Below are 26,088 nucleotides of genomic sequence, written 5' to 3' on the forward strand. Positions count from 1 at the left end.
GACCTGCGATTCTGTCGACCACCCTAAGGGTCAAATTGGACCAAACAATAGCAGCAACCAAAGAGCTACCAATCCCCCCAGGAGAGCTATAAAAGCCTGGCCATCAAACCAATTTTCTTCATTGATGCTAGAAGATTATGGAGTGTTACTGGAGGAGGAGAGGTGGAATTAAAGGTGAGAATATGGTTAGACATGGAGAGAAGAGCCACCCCCTCCCTCATCCTGTAATTTTGAAGTAGGTGCGCAGACACGTCATCCTTTACAATCGCGACGAGCCTGTCTGCGATGATGACGAGCAGAGCAGCGGCTCCTCGCCTAAACCCCGCCCACCAGCAGCCCCCTCCACTAAAGCTCCGCCCCCCTCTCCTGAGAGAGCGGAAGTGATGACCCCGGGAGCGCTCGATTATGACGTGAGGTGCCGCGAGAGCTGCTTGGCGGTTCCCCGCCCGGCAGAGTAAGCGCCGATAGGTCAAGATGGAGGCGCCGCGGGAGGAGGAGGAAGCGGAGGGGAAGTAGCCGGGGAGAGCTGAGGCTGGGCGGCTTCCTCATGGCGGCGGCTCCTCCGGTGCGGGTGGCGCAGCGGGTCCGGGCCGTGCTCGACGTGGTGCTCCGGGCTCCCTGCGTTTTCACCATCGACGCCATCTTTAACTCGTACCACGACCCGAGCGCGGGCTGCCTGAGCACGGCCGGCCACATCTTGCTCCGGCTGACGGGTGAGCGCCCGGGCGGGGGGAGGGGATTAAAGCTGCCGCCCTTGAAAGTGTTGAATTTCCGTTTTCTGTTGGAGCGCCGCAGGACCGTTCCCTGAGCGGAGGCAACCACTGTGAGAATAAACAACCCCCCCCCCACTCCCTCCCCCAGGAGAGAAACCAAAAGCAGCGGCCTGGGCCGGCTTAAGTGCTCATGGACATGGTTATGTCTGGCTAGTTTTTATAGTGGTCCGATGGAAAGTGTCAGTCTGCAAAGAGTCAGTTTCATTTTATTGACCTCTTCCAAAAAAAAAAAAAAAAAAGATGTAGTGCGATTTTTAAAAATCACAATATATATTATAATAGCTGTACAGAATCTAGTTTTGTCAAGTTGTGGTCACTTGCACGTAGGAGAGGGAAGGAACTTGGTAGGGTCAGTAGAGTGATGTTGGGTTCTACAAAGGGTTAGACATGTAAGATCATGTGCCCAGTTGCCGGGATTCCTGATCTTCGTTCGGGCCCAATGTAACGATTTGAGTTAAAAAAAAAAAAAAAAAGAATCTTTGTGCATGTTTTCTTTACTCATGCTAAAAAAAACCCAAAACAACTAACTCCTGATGCAGTAATCTAATGGTATGCTAATGCATATCTGTACAACTGCATGGGTAACACGTTTTACAAGTGGGATATAACATTTTAGTAAAATAAATGAAATCAGGACTTACACTAATGCATTAACCCAAAAATGTGTATACAGACACATGCTTAGCATGCAGTAAGCATGATTTGTGCATAGTTGCATTGTGTGTAGAACATTTGTGCTCATAAACGTTGTGTACACAAAACATGAGCTAGGAGCATAAAAGTTATGTCCTTAAAAGCAGGGGCACAATACAAGTTGGAAGCACAAACGTTGTACTCCAGACTTATGAGTGCAGCTTTTATAATAACTCCTATTGTGTTCCTAACTTCTAGGATCACATATTTTGTGCGCCTAATATGTTCTGTGTAAACACCTTTTAGGTTTACAACTCTTATGCAACAAAGTTGTTGTGCACACAATACTCACAAACAGTGAGTACTGTGAATTCTGTGTCTAACTCCATAGATGGACAGTAGCCCCAGAAACTGCACCACCTCTGACAGTTAAACTTCCAGTGCCAAAAAATATTAGTTAAGCCAGTGAACTGTCTGCATTGGGGAGTAATAACAGTCTTGATTAATGCGGGATTTGCATGGAGGAACACTAATTTATATATACTTTTTTGTGCGGTAAACTTCCTGTTAACATTAAGAATAAAGCTGTACGCACAAAAATGTGTGCACAATTGCATGCTAATGTGTGCACAGCCAAGTGCACCTTTTTACATTGGAGCCTCCTCTGTAGGGTATCACTGGCTCCTGAAGATGCTTCTTTTTGCTTCTGGTTGCCTTGTTTCTGGAAATTGAGACTGCTGTCTTACTGACTGTGTGGTGTGATGCTCCCATCATTTTCTGTTGCAGCACTGGGTATATCATGTAGCACTATAAAAACATTAAGTAGTAGAAATGAAAGTCATTCTCTGGCCCTCTGCAGGTCCCTTTCTGACAAAGTATAAAGTCTTGGTATGCATGGTCTTTGTTTCTTATCCTGAGAGAGATTTTATCAGATGAATGAGGTAGATGAATTAATTCATGGGCAGACTGAACTCACCAGGTAGTCCTTTTTTGTTGGCATCATCTGTTTTTGCAGTTGACATTTTTGGCTGCTTCAAAGCAACATTACTGCTTGTTTTTCTTATATGTAGATTGCTAGTCTTGCATGTTTTATTACAATCATATCTCTGTATTTCCATACCAATACCTTTGAAGTCAGAGTACCTCAGTTATCAGGGTACTACTAATACAAGTTTCTGATAATTGGAACGGCACTCTGAGTTATGTTGTGATGGGGCATTTGTAAGACTTTTTTCTAAATGATATCAAAACTACTTTTTCTACAAATTTGTTTCATCTATTGAAAGTTCTGTCATTATTTTTGGAAGTGTTGCTTTAGATAAAAATGTTCTCCAGATTGTTTCCATTTTGGGCTAATTAGAGGTTGGCAGCAACCATCCTTGAATTGCAACACAAGATAACTTCTAAGATAACTACAGTGATTACTCTTTGGCTATATTTATGTACATTTAAGAGTTTGGTTAATTTTGCACGTTTTGATTCTATCAAAATGAGACTTATTTGCTGCCCTTGAGAACTGGAATTGTCTATCTCTGCTCAGATCGGTTAAGAAGTACTTTCTTTTCACATGGCTTGGACAATACATGATATAATTTCCTCTGAAAGAAGGAAGTGAGGGACTTGTAAGACTGAGAGATGAAAAAGTAAATATACTGAATATTTCTTCAGTTTCTACCAAAGAAGGGATTGGGATAGAACATTGATGACAGGGTATGCTAGAGTAGTGTTTCTCAACCTTCTTGATGCCTGAGACTGGATGGCTGCTCTCACAAATTGACATGGACCAGCTAACAGAAGAATGGGGGTAGGGGCCTTCCCCTACTGTGGCTATAGGGGGTCACAACAGGTCTCAAGCATTTTTAGTTTCCTACATGTAAATATACAGAATATATTTTAAATTGGGTTGACAAGGCAGATCCAGTCTTGGCTTTACTCACATTGCTCCCTGGTCTCATTTTCAAAACAAATTTTGTTAAACTGTTTTTGAAGTAAAAAAATATGCGTGTAACTTCTTTTCATGTTTATTTTTATATAAAATTAAAATTGTAATGAGACTAAAATTGTAATGAGACTAATTTTTAAAGGAAAAGAGGACTACTGCCTTCCTTTTATTTTGTGATATTAAAAAAAACAAACAAAAACCCAATACATTTTTCCAAATTAAGGTTCTCTAGGTTAACGAAAGCAATATGAATATCATAAATACTAAGCTAATACTAACAGCAGTGCTTTTCTGTGGGTCTCTTTCCTTGCCCTTCCCAGCCCACACCTCAGGGCTCCAGCTCCCAAGAGAGCCCTCCGAGCTGCTTCTTCCCTCCCTTTTGGACCACAGCCAATTGCCATGTCAACAAGGTGTATCCCACCCTTTCCCCTTCTCATCTCCCAGCGCTTATTTTCTAACCCAGTATGTCAGGTTCATCCCCTGCAGCTTCCTCACCACACTTGGGCTACTAGATCTGTGGCTTGTGCAGGAGGTGGGGACAGAAAATGGGGTGTGGTTTCACCTCAACTGCTGCAGCAGCAGGGGCCAGGCTGGGTTTAGGGAGCTTAGGGAGCAGGTGAAAGGGTGGATAGATGCATGGTATGGTGTTTTATTTGTGTGCTGCCTACGACAACAGCTCTAGGCGGCTTACAAGTAATTGCATACATAAATGGAATATAGATGAAAATAAAACACTAAAAAAGACTGGAAAAACATGGAACTGGAGAAAAGGAGCCATGTGGAGGAAGCAGCTGCTCCTTGTTAGTCGTGCTGCTAAATTCTTCCTCTGCCACCACCGACTCATGGTTAAGAAATGCCATGCAAGAGGATATATAAGAACATAAGAACTGCCATACTGGCTCAGACCAAGGGTCCATCAAGCCCAGCATCCTGTTTCCAACAGTGGCCAATCCAAGTCACAAGTACCTGGCAAGTATCCAAACCTTAAATAAATCTCAAGCTACTATTGCTTATTAATTAATAGCAGTTTATGGATTTTTCCTCTAGGAACTTATCCAAACCTTTTTTTAAACCCAGTTACACTAACTACTGTAACCACATCCTCTGGCAATGAATTCCAGAGTTTAACTATGCGCTGAGTGAAAAAGAATTTTCTTTGTTTTAAATGAGCCGCTTGCTAACTTCATGGAGTGCCCCCCCTAGTCCTTCTATTATCTGAGAGAGTAAATAACCGATTTTACATTAACTTTTTCAAGTCCTTTCATGATTTTGTAGACCTCTATCATATCTCCCCCCCCCCCCCCCCCCCCCGTCTCTTCTCCGAACTGAACAGCCCTAACTTCCTTAGCCTTACCTCATAGGGCGGCCGTTTCAAAGGGTTCACTTAGAACTCGGAAAATTTGAAAGTGGACAACTCAGTGGGTCCCCATGGGTTGATTCCTAGGATATAAAGGGAGCTCGGGGAGGTTCTGGTAGGTCTATGTCTAGGTCTGTTAAATCACTGGAGTATTTCCAGAGGACTAGAGAAGGGCAGTTGTCTTTACTCAGAGTGCTGGTGTGACAACATCTGGGGTATTGGTCGCCCCATCTCAAAAAGGATATGGCAGCACTTAGGGTACAGAGAAGGGCAATAAGAAAGGTGAAAAGATGGGGGCATCTTGCATATAAAGAGAGGATAAAAAAAATTAGGCCTTTTTAGCTTGGAAAAGGGAGCCTGAGGGATACATAATGGAGGTTTACAAGATCATGGATGGAAAAGAACAAACCACAAGCAAGTAGTTGTTTGCCCTATCTGACAATACTAGGACCAGGGAAGCATCCAGTAAGACTGTGCTAACAGTTTCAAGATGAACGCAAGAAAATATTTAGTCAGTGAGTGGTTAAATTGTGGAATCTACTGCCACCAAGCAGCATAGCAGGGTTCAGGAGGGGTCTGGATGCATTCCCGGGAGAGGAGGACCTAAACAGATAGTATAAATTGGTAGAGGTCAAGTGGTTTCACTTTCCTAGATCTACAGAGTCTCTTGGATGAACTCTGGTGTTCATCTAGTTACTCTGGGGCCACTGTTGGAGACAGGATGCTGGGCTAGATGGACCACTGGTCTAACCCAGCTTGGCCATTCTTTATGTTCTTATTAATTTATTTGGGTGACCAGAGAGTTAGGTCAGAGAGATGCACTGAATATGATATAGTTCCATTTTGGCATTAAGTCCCACAGCTCATAAATAAAATGAGAAGCCTAGGGGGAACACACATACACACTCTAGATAAATTCACACAGATCAGATTCTCAGTCCTGCATTCCCCTGGCTGCTCCTCCTTCCTCACCCCCCCCCCCCCCCAAACTATGGTTCCTTCTTCCACCTTGGTCCTCCCACAGCAGGGTGCTGCTGCTTAGAGCTGGCAGGAACTTCAGACTGAGTGGGCGTATGAACTTGCTGTCCTGTGCACAGTACTAAGTTCTGCAGTAACACCCAGCACACCTCGTATCTCCAGAAAACTACCCAGAATGTGTGAACTTGAGTTGTGTGCTTGAGGGATATAGGGGTGCCTTCGCGTTAGAAACCAATTGAGTGATAAAGAACAGAAGGTTCTGTTCAATATTTTCTTAACTGTTATTACAGAGAGGCAGGTGGGGAAGGTTTATCTTTTTGCAGATGTAATTAAAATTCTGCAGTGAGACAGCCACTCCTGGCAGAATAGATAAAATGAGGAATGTCCAAGAAAGCGGAGGAGAAGTCAGATGCTTGGAAACTTAGATTTAATGCAAAAAAGTTTAGTCCTACCTTTTAGTTTGCAGAAACTTTAAGGAGCAGCACGGGGGGGGGGGGAGAGAGAAATTCCAGTGTATACTAAATAAGAGATTTCATGACCGTAACATCTGATGGTCTGAAGGTTACAAAATCGTGCCAGAGGTAGTAACTAGAGGAATTCTATTTTGCTTAAGGGGAAAGGTATAAGCAGTAGAAACATTTCATGGTGTCACGTTTCCTCCTTTTGCTATAGAAATTTGTATATGGTTATGGCTAATGGTGGGGCAGATTTCAGTGTCATTGCAATGAACTATGAAATGAAACTTAGACTTAAATATGTATTTGCTAGAAAGAGGGGGGCTTATATAGGGATGGGAAATTATTGTAAAGATTTGGATGCCAGTAAGAATTTTTAGGAGCTAGGGAACCTTTTTTTTCCTTTATGTTTTGTTCTCTTTTTATTAGCTTAGTTTCTGAAGGGTAAGAAGGCTTATGGGATTTGTGTGTCTGGGTGTATTTCTTCTCCAACTCTAAACCCGTTCCCCTCCTTTTGTGTTTGGTGTCCTATCCACACCAAACTTTCAGGACAAGGGGAGGGGAGGCATGAAGAGTTTGATAGGGGTGCATTTCTTCATATCCACAAACGTGCTGCTCTCCTCCAGTCTTTCTTCTACCTGCAGCAGTGATGGATCTTTTGCCTGGCCACAGCAGCAGTGGGTCCCCATGACCCAGGCCGGGCTGCAACAGTGGCAGGTCATCTGGGTAAGCACTGCACATCCTATTTTAGGTGCTCGTGTGACCAGGCACACAGACTTTTCCAGTCCTATGGAAGTGGTGGTGAACGTTTTTCAGTGGAAAGGAAGTTTTAGAATAAGGTGCAGATATGAGACTGAAGAGTTGCTTGGTGCCTGGAAGTGGTGAAGGGAAAGACTAGGATAAGAACAGGGGATCTTTAGTTATTTAGAAGTGAAAGTAAAGCCAGAGATTAAGTGGTTTCTATGGTACTGGAACAGGAAGCACTAGATGAGCCTTCGGGTTGTCTGTCCTATGTTTCTCTGTACAGGATTTGTAGCAGACCATGCCAGGTGAATTGAACAGGACAGTGTGTTAATGAAGTTCTCCAGTTGTGTGTTCAAACAATTGCTGGCTTTATATAAGTGATCCCATTATATGATTTTATATTATTTTTTGTTAGCTTTCAAACTAGTTTTAAACAAGGGTATATATTTTTTTGTGACTGAACTTGTAGTTATTTTGTTTACTTATCATTATGTGGATTCTGTGGTTTTATATATTTTATACGCTTCTTTATAGATTGTTTAATGTAATTGCTACTGCTGAACTTTGATAAATTACTTTGTGATTTATTGTACATAAAAACATAAGATCTGTCGTACTGGGTCAGACCAAGGGTCCATCAAGCCTAGTATCCTGTTTCCAGAAGTGGCCAATCCAAGTCACAAGTACCTGGCTAGTACCCAAACATTAAATAAATCCTACGCTATTAATGCTGGTAACAAGAAGTGGCTATTCCTTATTGATTAATAGCAGTTTATGGACTTCTCCTCCCAAGAAATTATCCAAACCTTTTTTAAACCCAGCTATACTAACTGCTTTAACCACATCCTCTGGCAATGAATTCCAGAGCTTAACTTTCTCCAATTTGTTTTACATGTGCTATTTGCTAACTTCACGGAGTGCCTCCTAGTCCTTCTGTAATATGAAAGAGTAAATAACTGAGTCATTTACCTGTTCAAGTCCTTTCATGATTTTGTAGACCTCTATCATATCCCCCTTCAGCCGTCTCTTCTCCAAACTGAACAGCCCTAACCTCTTTAGCCTTTCCTCATAGGGGAGCCGAGCTGTTCCATGCCCTTTTTCATTTTGGTCGCCCTTCTCTGCACTTTCACCAGTGCAACTATATCTTTTTTGAGATGTAGCGACCAGAATTGCACACAGTATTCAAGGTGTGGTCTCACCATGGAGCAATACAGAGGCACTATGACATCCACCATTTTATTCATTCATTCCTTTCCTAATATTCTGTTTTCTTTTTTGACCATCATAGCACACTGAGCAGACAATTTCAATGTATTATCCACTATGATGCCTAGATCCCTTTCCTGAGTGGTAGCTCCTAATGTGGAACCTAACATTGTATAACTATAGCATGGGTTATTTTTCCCTATATGCAACACCTTGCACTTGTCCACATTAAATTTCATCTGCCATTTGGTCGCACAGTCTTCCAGTCTCGCAAGTTCCTCTTGCAATTTATCACAATCTGCTTGTGATTTAACTACTCTGGATAACTTTGTGTCATCTGCAGATTTTATTAGCTCACTCATCCCGTTCCTGATCAATTCACCGGTTTGATATACAATGAATTGCTCTATATTAACTAATAAAAGAAACTTTATTTCTAGGCATGTTAAATATGACATTCCTAGACAAGTCTTTAGCATTGTTTAGTGCTGTTGCAGATAAATAGCCTGTTTTGGAACTTGGAACGCTATTTAGAACGTGCCCCTGCTGAAAATTAGATCCTTTTACATTTTAAAGAAAAGACAGAAGATGGATGGCGAGAGGGAATACAGAGCCAAGATTGTTTTTAACATTTGCATAGGAGCTCTGCGCTTGCCAGCAGTTGAGTGTTGCTTAGAATAGAGGGGCCCTCCTCCCTCCCCAGCATTCTGGGCTCATTTTCTGCCCTCCCTGAGGAAGAAGTGGAGTTTATCATCTAGAAGAAAGTTTTTACACTGAGATTGTTGAAATCCTGATTTTGGTGTGTGGCAGCAGCCAAAAAAAGTAAACAAATGCTAGGAATTAATAGAAAAGTAATGGGGAATGACAAGGAGACCATCAGAATGTCTCTCTAGATCGGTGGTGCGGCTGTAGTATGCGCGGTTCTGGTCACCCCCATCTCAAAAAGATACAGCAGAATGAGAAAAGGTACAGAGAAGGGCAACAAGGGGTTAGAACAGCTCCTTCATAAAGAACGGATACATACGCTGGGGCTCTTTAGTTTGGGGAAGAGAGGTATACAAACCCGTGAGTGGAGTAGTGGTTAATTACCCTTTCAAATAACACTAGGACTAGGGGATGCTCCTTCAAGCTAACAGGTATAAGATTTAAAACAGATTGGAGAGAGTATTTTTTCTCTCTGGAATTTGTTGCCGGAGGATGTGGCCAAGTCAACTAGCATAGCAGGGTTTAAAAAAGGGTTGGGACAAGTTCCTGGAAGAAAAGTCCATAAACAGTTATTAACCAGGTGACTCAGGGTGACCCTGCACTTTGTCATAGGGAGTGAGAAGTGAGGAATTGGAGCTATTTGGGGGACTAGTCACTGTTGGAGATAAGATGCTGGGCTCAATTGATTTTTCTAGCAGATTGGTGTCCTCAGCAAAGTAAGTAGAATGAAACAGGAAGAGACCTGTAAACCTGCAGGCAAAAGTAGAAACATATTTAGAAAACCTGGATACCAACCAATTTTAGGAGCCAGGGCAAACATTTTTAATTTTTTTGCATATCTTTTATTTTGGAGATTTTTTTGGGCTTTGTTGCTGTTTTTTGGTTTTATGTGTGTATAATTTTTTTTTTTTTTGCTTTTTGTATTTTCTTGTTTTGTCTACTTTAAAAATATATTTGAATGCACTGCCTCTGTTGTATGCAAATCTATCTCATAAATATTCATTGTAGATGTCCTGAAAATCAGACCTGTTTGTGGCAGTCCATGGCTAGAGTTGCCTATCCCTGGTGTAATGGCTTCCAGAGATCTGGGAAATATTGTGAACATGTAGAGTAGTGACACTCGCTGCAACTATTAATCATCTCTTGATTTTTAAATTGATTCAGTGAGCTTTATTAATAAACATGAGACTGTGAAAATGGGTGCATGGGTCTTAAAACCTAACATAAGGGGGGATGGCATTAGAGTCGGCAAGTTAAAAAATGTAAGAGCGTCATGGAGGTATTATAATGAAATATCCTTAATGTCAATAGGGATAAGCTAAATGTACAACCATAAACCGAAAGCATGGGGGGGGTAACCCACCTTACTGGGCAGACTGGATAGACCTTTTAGTCTTTCTCTGCTGTTATTTACATTTAGATACTGAGACTGGGATGTGCAAAGGTGTAAAAATGCTTGGGAAACTTGGACGCATGTCCAGCCATGGGTTAACCAGTGTGCTCTGCTGAGTGCACTGTATTGCATCGGCCCCTATAATGTTAAGGAGGAGAATTCCAAGGTGGTAGTATTATAACAAATGCATCTCCAAATTGGGTTACTTATTCGCTAGCCAAAGCATGTTCAGTTCTATCAGTTTCTCAAATTTACTGCTAGTGCTCTTCTTACTGTTTGCATTGTGCCAAAGAGCTCCTCATGGAGTTCACAGGGTGTAACATACATATATAATATAGGTAACAGTTGCATCTGGAAGCTTTTCAATTAGGCTGGTGGTGCCTAGTGCTTTGGGGACAATTTCTGTATCTTTCAGCCACATTTTCTTGGTATCTGATTACATGTAGTTGAGGATCTTGTCTTTTTCCATAGGTTGGAACTGATTCTTCTATTAGCAGCACTGTTCTTGTGGTTGTCTTCTTTTCTACAGTGTCTGTTTTTTCTTGCATTGAGCTTATCTGTTGGATTGAGAATGTCCCAGGGGATCCCCATTTCTTTCTTCTCTGTAATTGTCAGGATCGTGCAGTTATATCGATGTTTCTAGTTAATAAGCCATATGACCTCTATGCCTCTCTGTTTACAGACCTTCTGACATCCGCAAATAACACATTTCACCAATATTTTCTTATGCTAGTTTTGAACCATCTTGTCCGTAGTCCACTGTTCTGTGCTTCAGTTATCAGTATTTCACCTTTAAATTTAAGTTCATCTCTCCTTAGCCATTTCTATTTCAGGTTTTGGCCTATGTGTAATTGCTGAAGTAACTTTGTATTTCTTGCTGTATTTATGCTTTTGCCAATTGTTTTCCTTGTTCACTATCTAGCTTTTTAAAGAGTGTTTCTCTTGTTTTGCAAAGTCTGTTGCTTCTTTCTCCAAGTGTGCTAGAGGATTCTCAATCATTCCTTCTGTTTGTTAGAACTCTTGTCCAGATTTAAGCATGGAGATCAATGCTGGCCATTCACTTAGTATTTGGATTTGTTGATGCTGTTAAGTATGTCTATTATGCAATGTTTGTTTTTAATATTCAATTATGTACCACAGCATGCTTTTGTGAGTTGTCTCAGACATGTCTTGACTTGGAGAGGTAGTGTAGAAGCTTTGTAAATATAGTGTGCCTGGAAGCCTATGATTGCAGATCAACAGGCCAACACATGGCTCAACATGCAATTGGATGCGTGCCCATAACCCCCAATACAAAATGGGGATTAGCATGTGCTGAGCACTATTACCTACTCCCCCGGGATTCCAGAAATTTTCCGCGTGGTCATTACGCCCTTGCAATGCAGCAAATTTTATGCCACGCTCAAGGGCGCTTTGTAAAAATCCAAAATTCCTGCTTTCTGTGATCCCATCTACTAGTATCATCGCAATACTAAGTAGGGGGGACAGCAGAAAGCAGAAACATTTTATTAAAAAGAAAACAAATTTCTGGGCGCCCAATATACACTCACAATATACACTGTCTAGGCCATGTATATTGTGGTTGTATATTGGACCGGTAGTGAGAGAGAACAGACGCTCAAATTGAGCTTCCATTTCTTAACCCGTCAACAGCCACCTTTCCTGGGCGGCTGTTGACGGGATGCACAGTTTCCCCTAGTACCTCCTTTTTACTGCAGCACCTAATTTTAATGTAAAATCTGGCATCCAGGAGAGGTGGATCGGCGCGTGTTAAGAGAGCGGGCGCTTAATCATGAGCGCCCTTTTAGTGCACGCAGATATTGCATTAGTCTACATGTGTGTAATCTATTTCTATATGACCCCCCCCCTACTGCATTCAGCTCTTGAGATGCACCATCTTGACACACACTGATTCTTATAGATTCCCTAGTGGACATGAAGTGTTTTTGTTCTCGGGTCCAATTTTTCAAGATCTTTATGATGTGAGCCTGTGATTCGAAAGCTGTATGAGAGTGTGGGGATTACAAGCTGATGGTTTTTATCTTCTGTGCTTTTAAAGCACTTTTCAATATCCATTTCAGTCTCCTGATTTGTTGGATTGTTGCACCTTTCTCTCATCTCTACTCCTAGATTTTTATATATGCACTGTAGACCATATATAATGCGTAATTGCTTATAGCGTGGTCAAAGATTGACTCCCAATTTCACATCTTTCGAATCTGATAGATATTCAGCACCATTTAGCTGGATAAAGACAGACTTATCCAGCTAAGTGGTGGTGGCTGAATATGATTGTGTTTAGTGGCTGCCACTTATCCAGCTAAGTGATGGCCAGGATATGGGCATAATGGGGAGGAGTTACTTATCTGGTTAACATAACTGGATAGTGATATTCATGTTAACAGTTAATAAACTAGACCTGCTTGATATCCAGCTAACTAGGAACTTAGCCAAGTATATTCAGCGGCATAGCATTTTTCTCTTTTGTTAAAATCTGACACATACTAGCATAGACTGTATCTTGATATCCAAGAAGATTTATGCCTTCAGTCTCTCTATAATTTGCTAGATGTATGAATTGATAACTGTGTGTCATGTTCGAAAAAGGATATTTGCCATCACCTTTTGGGGCACTTATTTTTGCTTTATCATTTACTCTTTTTTTTATTTTTCCTTTGCTTATCTTTATTTTGCCATGTTTTGTTAATTTTTTTTCTTTATTCTCCCTCTCCTCCATTTTATCCCTCTCTCTGGCCTCTCTGCCCCCTTTTCCTCCCCTACATCATCACTTTTTTTCCTTGGAGGGACAGCAGCAGGAACTGTGCCTGGGGTGAGGTTTGAGAGTGGCAACTCTTTCTGGGCTGTGGAATAGTGCAGAAGCTCCGTCCGTATGTAGGCCTGCCATAGTAGAAGCAGCTCCTTTGCTAGATCCACCAGAGTGGAAGCAGATCTTCTCTAGGGCCTTTGGAAAGAGACCATAGCTAAGCCATGGCTTGCTTACGATAACACCACTGTGCTCCTTCCTCCTGAATTTGCAGGGCTGAAATTGGAAAATGCTGCCATTCCCCCCCCCCCCCCCCACCCCACCCTTCATCAGCCAGCCAGTGTGCCTCCCCCCTCCTCCCATTTGCTTAATCTTGGATATTACAGCATGATCAGATAAAATACTACTAGTAGGAAAGTCTAAAAATAAGATGGGGGACGGGGGACTGCATGCAGCTACCTGGAGATCCTCTCTTGATAATGGATGTAGAATCCCATGAATAGTGCACATACTTTCACACCATGTGCTCACCAAACCCCTCTCAGAGCACCTACTTTCATACTGTGTCCCCACCATGGAACACCATGCACATAACTTCTCGGAGAAGCTGGAACACCATGCAAAATCTCATTCAGAGGAACTGCATAAAATGGCAAAATGATTTTAATAGCATTTCTTTCTCAATTAACATTCCAAAGGACAGTTTTGGGTGGGATACTGAGAGGAAAGCCAAAGGAACCAAAATCAACCGCCATTGGAGCAGGATGCGATGGAGTTTTTCCCAGCTCCTAAAACTGTGGCTGGCACTCAAGTTTTTAAAAAAAAAACCAGTTCCATCCCTTACAATTTGTGGTATATGGCCTGTTTGGGTGTGGTATCTTTCTCTGGATCTGGGTCGGTCTGTCTGTCTGGTGTGGCCTCTATAGGTGGCGATTTCTGCCTACTTGTTTCTCTCTCTCTCTCTCTGGGTGTGGTGTCTGTGCTGCTGTGTGTGTGTGTGTGTGTGTGCTTGCTCCCTGCCACCACTCGAAGAGAAACAAAATGGGGGAGTCACTTGTTAGCGGCATGGTTCCATGTGGCTTGGCACCTGGTTCAAGAGCTTCTTGCATTGGCAAAAAAAGTGACACCAGGTCAGGAATCCAGGAAGCCCTTCATGTGCGTGTATGTACAAATATGTGTGTGCGTATTTTATATATGATGTAATCCAACTTGGGGAGGGGTCACCAACCAACTGCATGGATGGAAGGGGGCGTGGTGTGGCTCAAAAGGTTTGCTGACACTTGCTGTATTCTCTCTAATTTTAACCTGGGAGAGAATAAGCCTTTCCAATCTGATTTGTTGGTTTAACTCTAGGTTTCTCGAGATATCCAATTTGGTAGTTTAAGTTTAGGCAGTTGTGGATTATTTTTCATTTAATGATTCATATGTGGTTTTGTCCACTATTTGATGGGATGCTTCTAAAGCAACTCTTAAAGGAGTGTTTATGAATTTTAGTTCTGGAAAGAATAAGTGGAAGGAGGAGGAACTACACAGTTTGGAAAGAGAAATTAAACAGAGAATCAATACATCAATAGGAAAGATTTATTGTTGCAACTTCAGAAGCGGAGTCAAAGTCAAATAACTTCAAAGTGGGAAGCCTTCCCAGTTATCCAGTGCTATTGGGGTCCAGCACCCAAAGAGGCATCAGGAACATCTGTTAAGGCTATAACAATAAGGATGGTGTTGTCTGAGACATCTGCTCCAGTTTTAATCTCAGTAGAGTCCTAGAGATTTATGTGCACATCTGAAAAATCGAGTTCTGAATAAGAGCATTCTCCTCACCTCCCTTTGAATCTCTCCCCTTCTCAGTTGAGGAATAGAATGCCCCGTCCCTGAGTACATTTTCTTCCCTGTTTATATGCAAAGAAAAGCTGAGTCCAGGGCGCCATTATTAGACTTTCTTGGGTATTGCAATATCCCTATAAAACTAGTGGCAGTATCTGCCCACTAGTTGCTACAGGATACGTTGAAGAGACTGTAAGAAATCATACTTTCTGTACTTCCTGTTGGAAAGAAGATGGGCACCTAAACAATCTGAGAGGAACCAGATCAATCTTTCTGTGCCAGGAAGCTGTCCAGATGTAGAACTGGGCCTTCTCTCATGGGACGACCTTAAAGGCTATATACCAGGTAGGAAAAGAACATTTTAGTACAACACAGCCTTAGTTGGTTCTTACACTCCTACAAATGGTCTTTGAACCAAGAATTAGCAAATGGGTTATTTCACAACTGAACGGTCTTGACCTGCCCTAGGGCAGAGTCAGAAGGCAGACTAGCATCAGATACCTTTTCCCTTCATTGAGGGAGAAATCTTCGGTATGTATATACTTCAGGACCTCTTATTGTGAGAACATTAATAAAATTCAGGAGTCCAAAGAACAATTATTCTTATAGCTCCTCATTGGCTGAGGTAAATGTGGGCATTTTACTATCATGGTAAAATCAGGGCACACGGAGTGTCATCAAGATGGCAAACTTGTTACTCCTGGCTCACTAGCTCTATTGTTATCATGGGCAGGAAAGGGAAGTTGCCGAGTGTTACCTTTCTTTACTCTCTTGATCTGCACTTTTAGTGTTTGGGCTGAATTGAAGCCAAGGTCTCCTTGAACTCTGGAAGGAGGACTCCTTTATTTCCCCCACAAATGCTGTAAGAGCTGGCAGCCAACAGTGATGTCATAGAGCCATTGCAAGTTGATGTGGCCATGATAGTGGGAGCGGATCTGGGAATGGAAAAGACTGCTGCTGCTGGAGAGAGGGGGTGAGGCTGCCACAAAGTCTGAAAGTAATGGTAGATTGGGAGATTTCTTGTTGACTACCCCCCAAATAACAAAGAGTTAATAAACATGTGGATAAAGGTGAACCAGTAGATTTAGTGTACTTGGATTTTCAGAAGGCATTTGACAAAGTTCCTCATGAGAGGCTTTAGGAAAAGTAAAAAGTCAATCCACGAAAGGCGATGTCCTTTCGTGGATTGCAAACTGGCTAAAAGACAGGAAACAGAGGGTAGGATTAAATGGACAATATTAACAGTGGAAGGGAGTGGGCAGTGGAGTGCCTCAGGGATCTGTATTGGGACCCGTACTTTTCAATATATTTATAAATGATCTGGAAAGAAATAAGACGAATGAGGTAATCAAATTTGCAGATGATACAAAATTGTTCAGAGTAGTTAAATCACAAGCAGATTGTGACAAATTGCAGGAAGACATTGTGAGACTGGAAAATTGGACATCGAAATGGCAGATGAAATTTAATGTGGATAAGTGCAAGGTGATGCATATAGGGAAAAATAACCTATGCTATAGTTACACAATGTTAGGTTTCATATTAGGTGCTACCACCCAAGAAAGAGATCTAGGTGTCATAGTGGATAACACATTGAAATCGTTGGTTCAGTGTGCTGTGGCAGTCAAAAAAGCAAACAGAATGTTGGGAATTATTAGAAAGGGAATGGTGAATAAAACGGAAAATGTCATAATGCGTCTGTATCGCTCCATGGTGAGACCGCACCTTGAATACTGTGTACAATTCTGGTCACCGCATCTCAAAAAAGATATAATTGCGATGGAGAAGGTACAGAGAAGGGCTACCAAAATAAGGGGAATGGAACAGCTCCCCTATGAGGAAAGACTAAAGAGGTTAGGACTTTTCAGCTTGGTGAAGAGACGGCTGAGGGGGGATATGACAGAGGTGTTTAATGAGAGGTCTAGAACAGGTAGATGTGAATCGGTTATTTATGCTTTCAGATAATAGAAAGACTAGGGGGCACTCCATTAAGTTAGCATGTGGCACATTTAAAACTAATCAGAGAAAGTTCTTTTTCACTCAGTGCACAATTAAACTCTGGAATTAGTTGCCAGAGGATGTGGTTAGTGTAGTTAGGGTAGCTATGTTTAAAAAAGGATTGGATAAGTTCTTGGAGGAGAAGTCCATTACCTGCTATTAATTAAGTTGACTTAGAAAATAGCCACTGCTATTACTAGCAACAGTAACATGGAATAGACTTAGTTTTTGGGTACTTGCCAGGTTCTTATGGCCTGGATTGGCCACTGTTGGAAACAGGATGCTGGGCTTGATGGACCCTTGGTCTGACCCAGTATGGCATGTTCTTATATTCTTAAGATGCAGAGAGTAGAAACTTAAGGAGGCAGGCTTGAATAGTCTGGAGGGGACCTTGGAAGGACTTCTGCTGTTGCCAGAATGAGTATCCCTCTTATGCCAAATCCTGTCGGTTTTTCCTATCCTGGATGGCCGGTTCATCAGATGTGTCCTTGGGGCAAGCTTGAGCAATAGTAGCCAGGATGGAAACTTCACTGACAGACTATGAGAATTTACTTTGGTGGTCACAAACAAACTATTTTCACAGGATATGGTGACTTGGGAATGGGAGGAACGTTTGGTCGTTTGTAAGGGAAAAAGTATCTGCTTGAAGAGTTTGGAAGGGGGCTCTACTTAGAAATAATGTTGCACTCTAAGAAAATGGAGATTTTGAAGAAACCCATAAGGGAAAACTTTTTAACTAATTTCCCTAAATCGCTAACTATTCTTCAGTTGATATGTTACGAATTTGTGGGGAAATTTTGAACTACCTCATGGGTACTCTTCCACCTGTCATTAGGTTGGTTCTATGATGACCCTTTTTAAGAGGATGAGGGGGGGCGCCTTGGGACGGTGACCTCACAATGGACAATTTGAAATTTGACTGCATTGTTGGAAGTCTCCTCAGAAGTAAGCTCTGAAGCTTCACTGATAAGGGATTATGTATTCAGGTCCTTCTTTCATCATAAAGACTCTGTTCCATGGTGATAAGGTCAGGGTTTACCCTGACTAGAGCAAAGAAACCCAGGCCAAGTGCAGATCCTTTTTCAGTCTTTAGCAGCGTCTGCTAGCTCTAGGATCTGATTTCTTTATTAAATTTCCTGCTAAAAGTATTATTTAGTCCTGGGGGAATTCTGCGCTACTGCGGAGCGCAGAATCCCCCCCCCCCCCCCCCCCGTGCAGAAAATGGCAGAGGAGACCCCTGCATTCCGCGAACAGAGCGCTGAAGATTAAGGTCCTGGCACGCCGTTCGTGGCGAAGATGAAGGCCCCCGTGTGCCACGGGATGCGCTCTGCTTGCTGCGAAGATCAAGGCCCTGGTGAGAGTATGTGTGTGTGTGAGAGGAGAGCGGGGAATATCTTAAATGTGGGTGCCAGAGGGAGCCTATATGAGGAGATTGTGAAGGAGTGTGTATGTGTGTGAGAGATTGGGTGCTGGTGTGTATGTGAGGGTGCTAACCTGTGTGAAGGGATTGTGTATGTGTGAGGCAGAGCCTGTGTGAAGGGGTGCATGAGAGAGAGACATAGGTAGCCTGTGTGAGGATGTATGTGTGAGAGAGAGAGGGAGCTTTTGTGGGTATGTATGCAAGAGAGAGGGCCCTGTATGAGGGTATGTGTGTGTGATGGAGCCTGTATGAGGGTTGTGTATGTGTACTAGAGAGAGGGAGCATGTGTGTGAGAGGGAGGGAGGGACAGACGGAGCCTGTGTGAGAGGCAGTACTGAGAACGGGGTCAAACTCTGGGACTGGCGATAAGAGTGGAAGGGGTTGAGCCTAGAGGTGGAGTTGGGGCCTGAGAGGGCAAAGTGGCCAGCGGAGTAGGGAAAGCGAGTGGAAGGGACACTCTTACAGTGAATTTCTAGGGGAAATTCCCCTCAAAATATTTAAAATTCTGCATCTCTAAGTAATAACTTTTTTTGTATTAATTTAAAATTCCAGCCTGGATGTTGAGAGGGAACAGGTTTGTTCTTGCTCAGATGAAGTCTTTCTTTTGGCTTCTAGAAAGGAATCCTTCAGAACATCTTATGGGTTTAAATGGCAGTAATGTTTGGTGTGAGGGCAAGACTCTAGATGCCTTCCCTCGTTTCAAAAAATGCTTGAATACTTTATACATCTTTTCAGAGTCTGGCCTTAAATTCAACTGTTAGGGTACACCTCAGTACCACTGGTGCTTTTTGCCAGCATGCAGAAGGAAATCTGTTCATCTTTTAGTTGTGCTTCAGTGGAAGCCTTCCAACAGGCCACCTGCTGTGACATGAGGCTTCAGTATGGTTAGCTGGTGAAAGCCCTTTTGAGCTTCTGAACTAGTGTGGGCTTTAGTACCTGATCTGGAAGGTCATGTTTTTGGTGGCCGTTGCTGTAGCCCTAACAACTTTACCCACCTTATACTAAGTTTCAACATCTTAGAATTTCCACATTAACCAATCAGTTGAGCTTTCAGCATTTTTTCCCCAGGCCTTGTACTAAAATGAACAAGCCTTGCAGTTTAAATTGCAAGAGTTGTCTTCTACGTGGAGGTCCTTACCTTTTTCTTTTGCAAAACAAAAAAAATAGTAAGAATCCTACATGGCAAGATCATGGCTATGTTGGATCTTGCAATTTTTTTGTTTTTTTTTGTGATTTTAGCCTCTGTTCCCAGGACATCATTTCTACTACTTGAAAAAAATCCTCTCTGGACAATCACATTCACCTACCAACTGTGTTCCCCTGGTAATATTTAAATTTCCCAAGGAAACTCCTTAAGAGTTTGAAGCCTGACTAGCCATCCAAGTCCAAGATAAGTAAATGAGAAACTTCACTTTAAATAATTTGTAGAGATGATTGAATTATAAATGTATATGAAAGATGTGCAAATGGACTGTAGCCCAGGTTGAAGCCTTGACAATTGGCACTACTCCTCAGAAGTGTCACTTTTGCTTATTCACCCTCTTTTTGTATCCTTAACTGGAAGGATAGTTCCTTCCTAGAGAGATGGACTTGGCGGAGTAGAGTATGAATAACAAATATGAAGCTCTTGCAGCTGCAAAATATAAACTTAGAAAATTTCAGAAAACCTGGATACCTGTGGATCATTGCATCTGGGCTGCTATGACTATGGCCTTTTGTCGTATCTTTAGATAACTGTTTTATGATATAGTGGTAGTATCCTCTCATATTATATTCACTAAATGTGAATTGCATAAATAAAGTATTGGGAATTCAGTCCAAATATATATGAAGAGAGAATAGTCAGAACCTTCATCATATTGTAAACTAGGACTTTATATCCCTATTAGTTCCCGCAACATTTTTTCCATTTTGTTATGGAGATACCTATTCTTGTAGCAACATAAACTGTTGCTTCTTCCTGACCAAAAAAAAAAAAAATCAACTGCCTGTCATCAAAGGGATGAGGATACTTAATTGCTAAAAGTGAAAAGTGTACCTAGTTGCATGTATTTAAATGGTTATGATGTTGTACTAGACTTGATCAACCATGAGTGGCCAGAATGAATGGCCAAGTTGGTACCGTACTATGAAATGTTAGCAGTAGTGGAAGCAGGCAACCACTTGCCCGTGGTTGGTAGGATCAGCTGGTAGCTGGATGTGTTTGGCAGGCTGCAAGTTCTGTAATAGTCCTAGGAGAAACACAGGTACCCATGTAGCCTGGTCTTATCCGGCAGGCTGCACAAGAGACTGTGGAGACTCACTAGTAATGGTTGCTCTTTACATCAGGTTGTGATGATGATGGAATCGAACAATAAGCTGGGTCTGACTGGCAGCTTGAATGTCCTGCAATAAATAGAAGACCTAGCACAGCTGCAGGCACTTGTGTATCTGGGTCTGTCTGGCAGGCTAGGCAAGGGATCTAAGAGGCCAGATGTTTAGGCAACAACTGCTAGTTAGATTACAGAGCTTTGCAGTTAGACATGAGACAATTGGGATGTGGGCCGAAACTAAAAAAAAATCTTGTATGCTCATCTTCCCAAGATAGAGGAAGACAGAAAATAATGCCCTGGATAAAGTGAGATCTTAGAGGCACAATTGGAATATATCCTTAGAGGAATAACTGGGCAAATTGGACAGAAAATAATGCCCTGGATAAAGTGAGATCTTAGAGGCACAATTGGAATATATCCTTAGAGGAATAACTGGGCAAATTGGACAGAAAATAATGCCCTGGATAAAGTGAGATCTTAGAGGCACAATTGGAATATATCCTTAGAGGAATAACTGGGCAAATTGGATGGATCAGGTGGTCTTTTTCTGCTACATTCTACTATGTTACTCTGGGACTTATGTACTGAATGTTTTCTCCCATTTTGTGTCTATAGGGAAAATGCATAGTAAATAGGGCTGATGTTCAGAGACAGAAAAAAGTAGCAAAAGAAAACCTCCCCCTCTTCCCCACCTCATTAAGCCCACGTTAAGAACAAACCTCTTATTTATACCTTTCTAAAATGTTACTAAATTTCTTCCCCCAATCAATTTCTAACCTAATTAACCAACATGGGATCCATCCTTGGCGGCTCAGCTATTTTATATGCAACAGTGTCAAAAGCATTGCTAAAATCTAAGTACTAACTCATAAACAAGAGTCAAAAAAGGAACCCAAACAAATAATCAGATGAGAAATAGGAGCCCAATATATAAATGAGTGTCTTATAATGGTGAAAGGTGCCAGAAAGCTTGACAGCGTGTCCTGCCAAGGAAAAGGCTGAAGACTACCCGGACTAGAGACAACGAGTCCCACTTTGCACAATAACAGTTCATGACAACAGTCATTATTTGGATTACAAACAATCTTGTACCCTTGAAGAAGCTAACATTAGCGAAACACTGGCTGAGTTAGGCTTTTCTCTACACTTATGACTGTTGTCATTGATTTTTCATACTCTTTAAAAAAAAAAAAAAAATTCTTAAAATAGCATATATATTGAAGGTGGATGATTGGGCAGTCCTGGGCCTTTTTCTTGGCAGGACACGCTGTCAGGCTTGCTGATCCCTTTTACCATTATAAGACACTTGTTGACCATCATTTATATTTAGGGTTCCTTCTATTTATCATCTAAAATCTAAGTGCACCACAAATAGTGCTTGTCCCCAGTCTACAAAAAATTGATAAGATATGTTTGTCGTGATCTCTCAGATCTTATACCCTGGTGGATTCAAGATACTCCACTATCCTTTTCTGCAATGTGACCCCATTAATTTACCTAGCACCTAGAGCAGATTACCTGGCCTACAGTTACCAGTCTCTTCCCACTTTCACTATTGTGAAAACGCACTACATTTGCCAGTTTCTGGTTATCTGGAACCACTTTCGTAGTGATGGCTGTTTGAAAGGAAGATATAAATTAGGGGTACATCTATCCTCCCCCCACTCCTCAGGTAGTTGTGAATGAAGGCTCATAGCCCTGGAGTCCAAAGGAGGCCCAATGGAGCAGGAGAAATTGCTGGGTCTGCAAGAGAGAAATGGTGGTATCATCAAACTGTCAAAATAACATGTACATATGATTTCTGCCAAATACTAAATGATCCTTTTTGTTTTCTTTAGGTGTGCTTGTATCCAGTGGTGTTCTCATCTTGCCACAACGAGCACTTCTCAAGTTTTATATGTTCAGTTTGGCATTTCTACTGGCTGCAACATCAGTGTTGGTGAATTATTATGCCACTTTGCACATTGACTTCTACCGTGCCTACTACAGAGCAGCTTTTGGACTAGAATTCCTTCCTTATAATGGACCTTCACTCTGGATGGCACTTATTGTCCTGCAACTTATCTTTGGCATTGGATTTATTACATTGCTTCAAATTCCAACCATATTCTCACAGCTGATCATATTGGATCTTTTGATTCCTGTAATAGGGTTGATTATTGAACTGCCTCTTGATATCCAACAGATGTTGGTCTTTATTTCAGGCCTGGGTCTATCAGTGTTTACCACGTTTTGCTTATCTGTGAAAGTGAAATGGCTCTACTACTCAACCAGGTATGTTTATCTCCTGATAAAGCACATGTACCGCGTCTATGGATTACAGCTTCTGGTTGAAGACACTTGGAAAAGAATCCATTTTCCAGACATATTGCGTGTCTTCTGGTTGACAAGACTAACTGCTCAAGCTGTTGTTTTAGTGTATGTTGTAAAGGTAGCAGCCAGTGATGCAGGAAATGCATCCTACATAATTTCTTGGAAGGACTTTTCAGAACTGGTCTGCAACCTCATCATTAGTGGTTGTGATTCTACTCTAACTGTTTTAGGGATGAGTGCTGTTATTTCCTCAATCGCTCATTACTTGGGACTTGGCATTTTAGCCTTCATTGGGTCCACTGAAGAAGAAGACAAGAGACTTGGCTTTGTAGCACCTGTTCTGTTTTTCATTTTGGCTCTTCAAACTGGTTTGAGTGGGCTAAAGCCAGAAGAAAGACTTGTTCGTCTAAGTCGTAATATGTGCCTTCTGCTAACTGCGATTCTACATTTTATTCATGGAATGACTGACCCTGTATTAATGTCCCTCAGTGCCTCCCATGTGTCATCGTTCCGCCGACATTTCCCAGTGTTGTTGGTTTCTGCTTGCCTTTTCTTTCTTCCCATTTTACTCAGTTATATCCTTTGGCACTATTATGCACTAAACACGTGGCTCTTTGCAGTGACAGCCTTTTGTGTTGAACTTTGCTTAAAAGTAATTGTTTCTCTAACTGTTTATACACTGTTCATGATTGATGGTTACTATAATGTGCTATGGGAAAAGCTTGATGATTATGTCTACTATGTGCGTTCAACAGGCAATATTATTGAATTTATATTTGGGGTAATCATGTTTGGGAATGGCGCATACACTATGATGTTTGAGGCTGGAAGTAAGATTCGGGCATGCATGATGTGTCTACATGCCTATTTCAACATCTATTTACAAGCGAAGAATGGCTGGAAGACTTTCATGAACCGCAGAACTGCTGTCAAGAAGATCAACTCGCTGCCGGAAGTAAAGGGAGATCAGTTAAGTGAAATAGATGATGTATGTGCAATCTGCTACCACGAGTTTCACACTTCCGCTCGTATCACCCCATGCCATCACTATTTTCATGCACTTTGCCTTCGCAAATGGCTGTACATACAAGACACCTGTCCAATGTGCCATCAAAAGGTCTACATTGAGGATGATCTCAAGGAGAACACGCCCTTTTCAGCTAATAATGGCTTTGCTGCACCAAATGAAAATAATCCTTTGCTGTTAGTAGATGAAGGGGCCGAACCTGAGCATGAACTCAATGAAGACAATGACAGTACAGAGTATGAGGAAGAAGATTGGCCTGCCCCAGCGGCCGTGCCAGCTGAGGAACATCTTCAGGAGGTTACAGACTTGTAGGGGAATTAAAGATTTTTTTTTCTATGAATCATTGAGGTATTTGTTTAAAAATTGAGTTTAATGCAAAAGTTCCGTTCTACCAGTTTGTAATTCTGAAAGCACAAAAGAAACAGTATCTTAATGTTCAGTCTGTGAATGGTTTACTGTTGTGTGCTGCTGTAAATATACCTCTCATTACTGCTGGTCTCTTTTGTGACCTGCCTAAACTTATGTACATTATTGTACATGGAATAAAAGGTTGCTTTCACGAAATCTGCTTTCAGACAAATTGAAGAGCAGCTTTTTATACTAATGCAGTGTATAAACTGTGCCAAAGAAATCCTACATCTAGCACCAGAAATGCCAGAATCCAAGATCTTCAAAAGGAAAGATGTGAGAAAATTGAATATTACAAAATAGGGACCTTCCATATTAAATCTCTAAGTATAATAAAGGAAATGATAGTATAAGATGAGGTTGGAATAAGTTATTTACAAAGTCAAAATGTGAATCTGAAATGTAAAAATATATATAAATTAAACTTGAAAGGATGGAGTCACCTTTTTGAAGTGAACAACACCTTCCCTGTCTGGAGCTGTGACCTGTATGAATGAGAAATTTGCCTCTCACTATTCACTCTGCTGTCAAAATAAACCAGGATTGTAGAAACTTTACTGTATTTATTTAAATTATAAAATAAAGGCAGCACACTGGACCCTCACCTGTGCAGTTGGGTATGTTAGGCAGAGGGCAGTTTAATGTGCATGAGCAGATCAGCTTTGTCATTGAGAACTCTTTAAGGCAGTGGTTCCCAGCTTCCTCTAACAGCTCTGGGTTTCAGGATCACCAAGCTTTGCAGATTAACCTTTATTCTTTGACCAAATGCATGGGAATGTCTCATAAATATTTATGTGGGGTATCCTGAAAACCTGCATGGTTTAAGAGTAATTAAGGACCTAAATCTGCCATTATAAAGGTAGGTGGAATCCTGAGTTCAGTGTAATGTAAAAGAGCTAGAATGCTGTAACACAATGCTGTGCTGAAGCTTGAGCTATATTGTTAATCATTTTATTTTATGGTTCTACCATACCAAGTAAAATGTCATTAATGTTACTTTATTACAGCCTTTTCAATATATATTACAAGAGCAATACAGTGGGTAATTGGATCAGACTGGCAATGGGCCATGGTTAAGGAAAATACTGTGATTGAAATGGAAAACATGTCACTTGTTGTTCAGCAGATGCCCACATGGAACATCTGAGAAGTATAGGTGCACAGGGGAATAATTTGGCTAACAAAGGTACAGCTCTGCGATGGAGATTTCCCACTGTCTCCAAGAACCACCCCCACTAAACAATGGCTGCCTGAGTAACAACTTCAGCCAGGCAACCAAGTCTGAGCCTTGGTTTGTATGCGGAAAGCAATGTCCAGCCAGTGCAGAGAAGGGAACAGTTTCATATCGCCAGAAAGAAGACTTTAATGGTGTTGTTATATAGGGTGTTGGCCAATTCAAGTGGGTCCTCTTGTCTTACTTCTGCCATTATCTCCAGTACTTGACTAAAAAAAAACCAAACAAAACTTTCAATGAACAGTGCGTAGGAGTATAACACAGTGTGTGAATTCAGTACAGAGCATGATGGTAAGAAGGATCCACAAAATTGTTTTTGAAGGAACAAGAATTTGCTTCTTCAGCACTGTGACATTTCAAATAAAATGAATAGGATAGTGTGCTCAAACTTCCCACAGCCATAGAAAGTGGAGTAAAAATGTTCTACATGGAGTGTAATCCATTTTTATTTCTGCGTGTGCAGTAGCACTCCCCCTCCAGCATAGAGTTGGACCAATTTCCTTTGCAAGTAGTAATTTTTGGGCTCAGAAGTGATTACAAATTATTTTAATAGGATGCAGAAGAAATTAGAGCTGTATGACTGCTGCTCCAATATGAAATGA

At 41.6% G+C, this 26,088-nt stretch overlaps 2 protein-coding genes across 4 annotated transcripts in view; one reads left to right on the forward strand and one right to left on the reverse strand.

Annotated features, from left to right (window-relative positions):
• The first annotated feature begins 365 nt into the window (after positions 1–365).
• On the forward strand, positions 366–24,602 carry RNF139 (ring finger protein 139). Its single transcript, XM_029592002.1, has 2 exons — positions 366–713; positions 22,343–24,602. Exons 1-2 carry the CDS (start codon positions 548–550, stop codon positions 24,154–24,156), a joined length of 1,980 nt encoding a protein of 659 aa, XP_029447862.1. The 5' UTR covers positions 366–547; the 3' UTR covers positions 24,157–24,602.
• A 199-nt stretch (positions 24,603–24,801) lies between these two features.
• The window catches only part of TATDN1 (TatD DNase domain containing 1), a 63,803-nt gene continuing 62,516 nt past the window's right edge, over positions 24,802–26,088 (reverse strand). For all 3 annotated transcript variants that reach the window (XM_029592003.1, XM_029592004.1, XM_029592006.1), the window contains one exon: positions 24,802–25,695. In XM_029592003.1, coding sequence (XP_029447863.1) covers positions 25,593–25,695 — 103 coding nt within the window. In that variant the 3' untranslated portion in view covers positions 24,802–25,592. The remainder of the gene's footprint in view (positions 25,696–26,088) is intronic.

Source organism: Rhinatrema bivittatum, chromosome 2 (genome assembly GCF_901001135.1).
Source record: "Rhinatrema bivittatum chromosome 2, aRhiBiv1.1, whole genome shotgun sequence".
Taxonomy (NCBI): Eukaryota; Metazoa; Chordata; class Amphibia; order Gymnophiona; family Rhinatrematidae; genus Rhinatrema; species Rhinatrema bivittatum.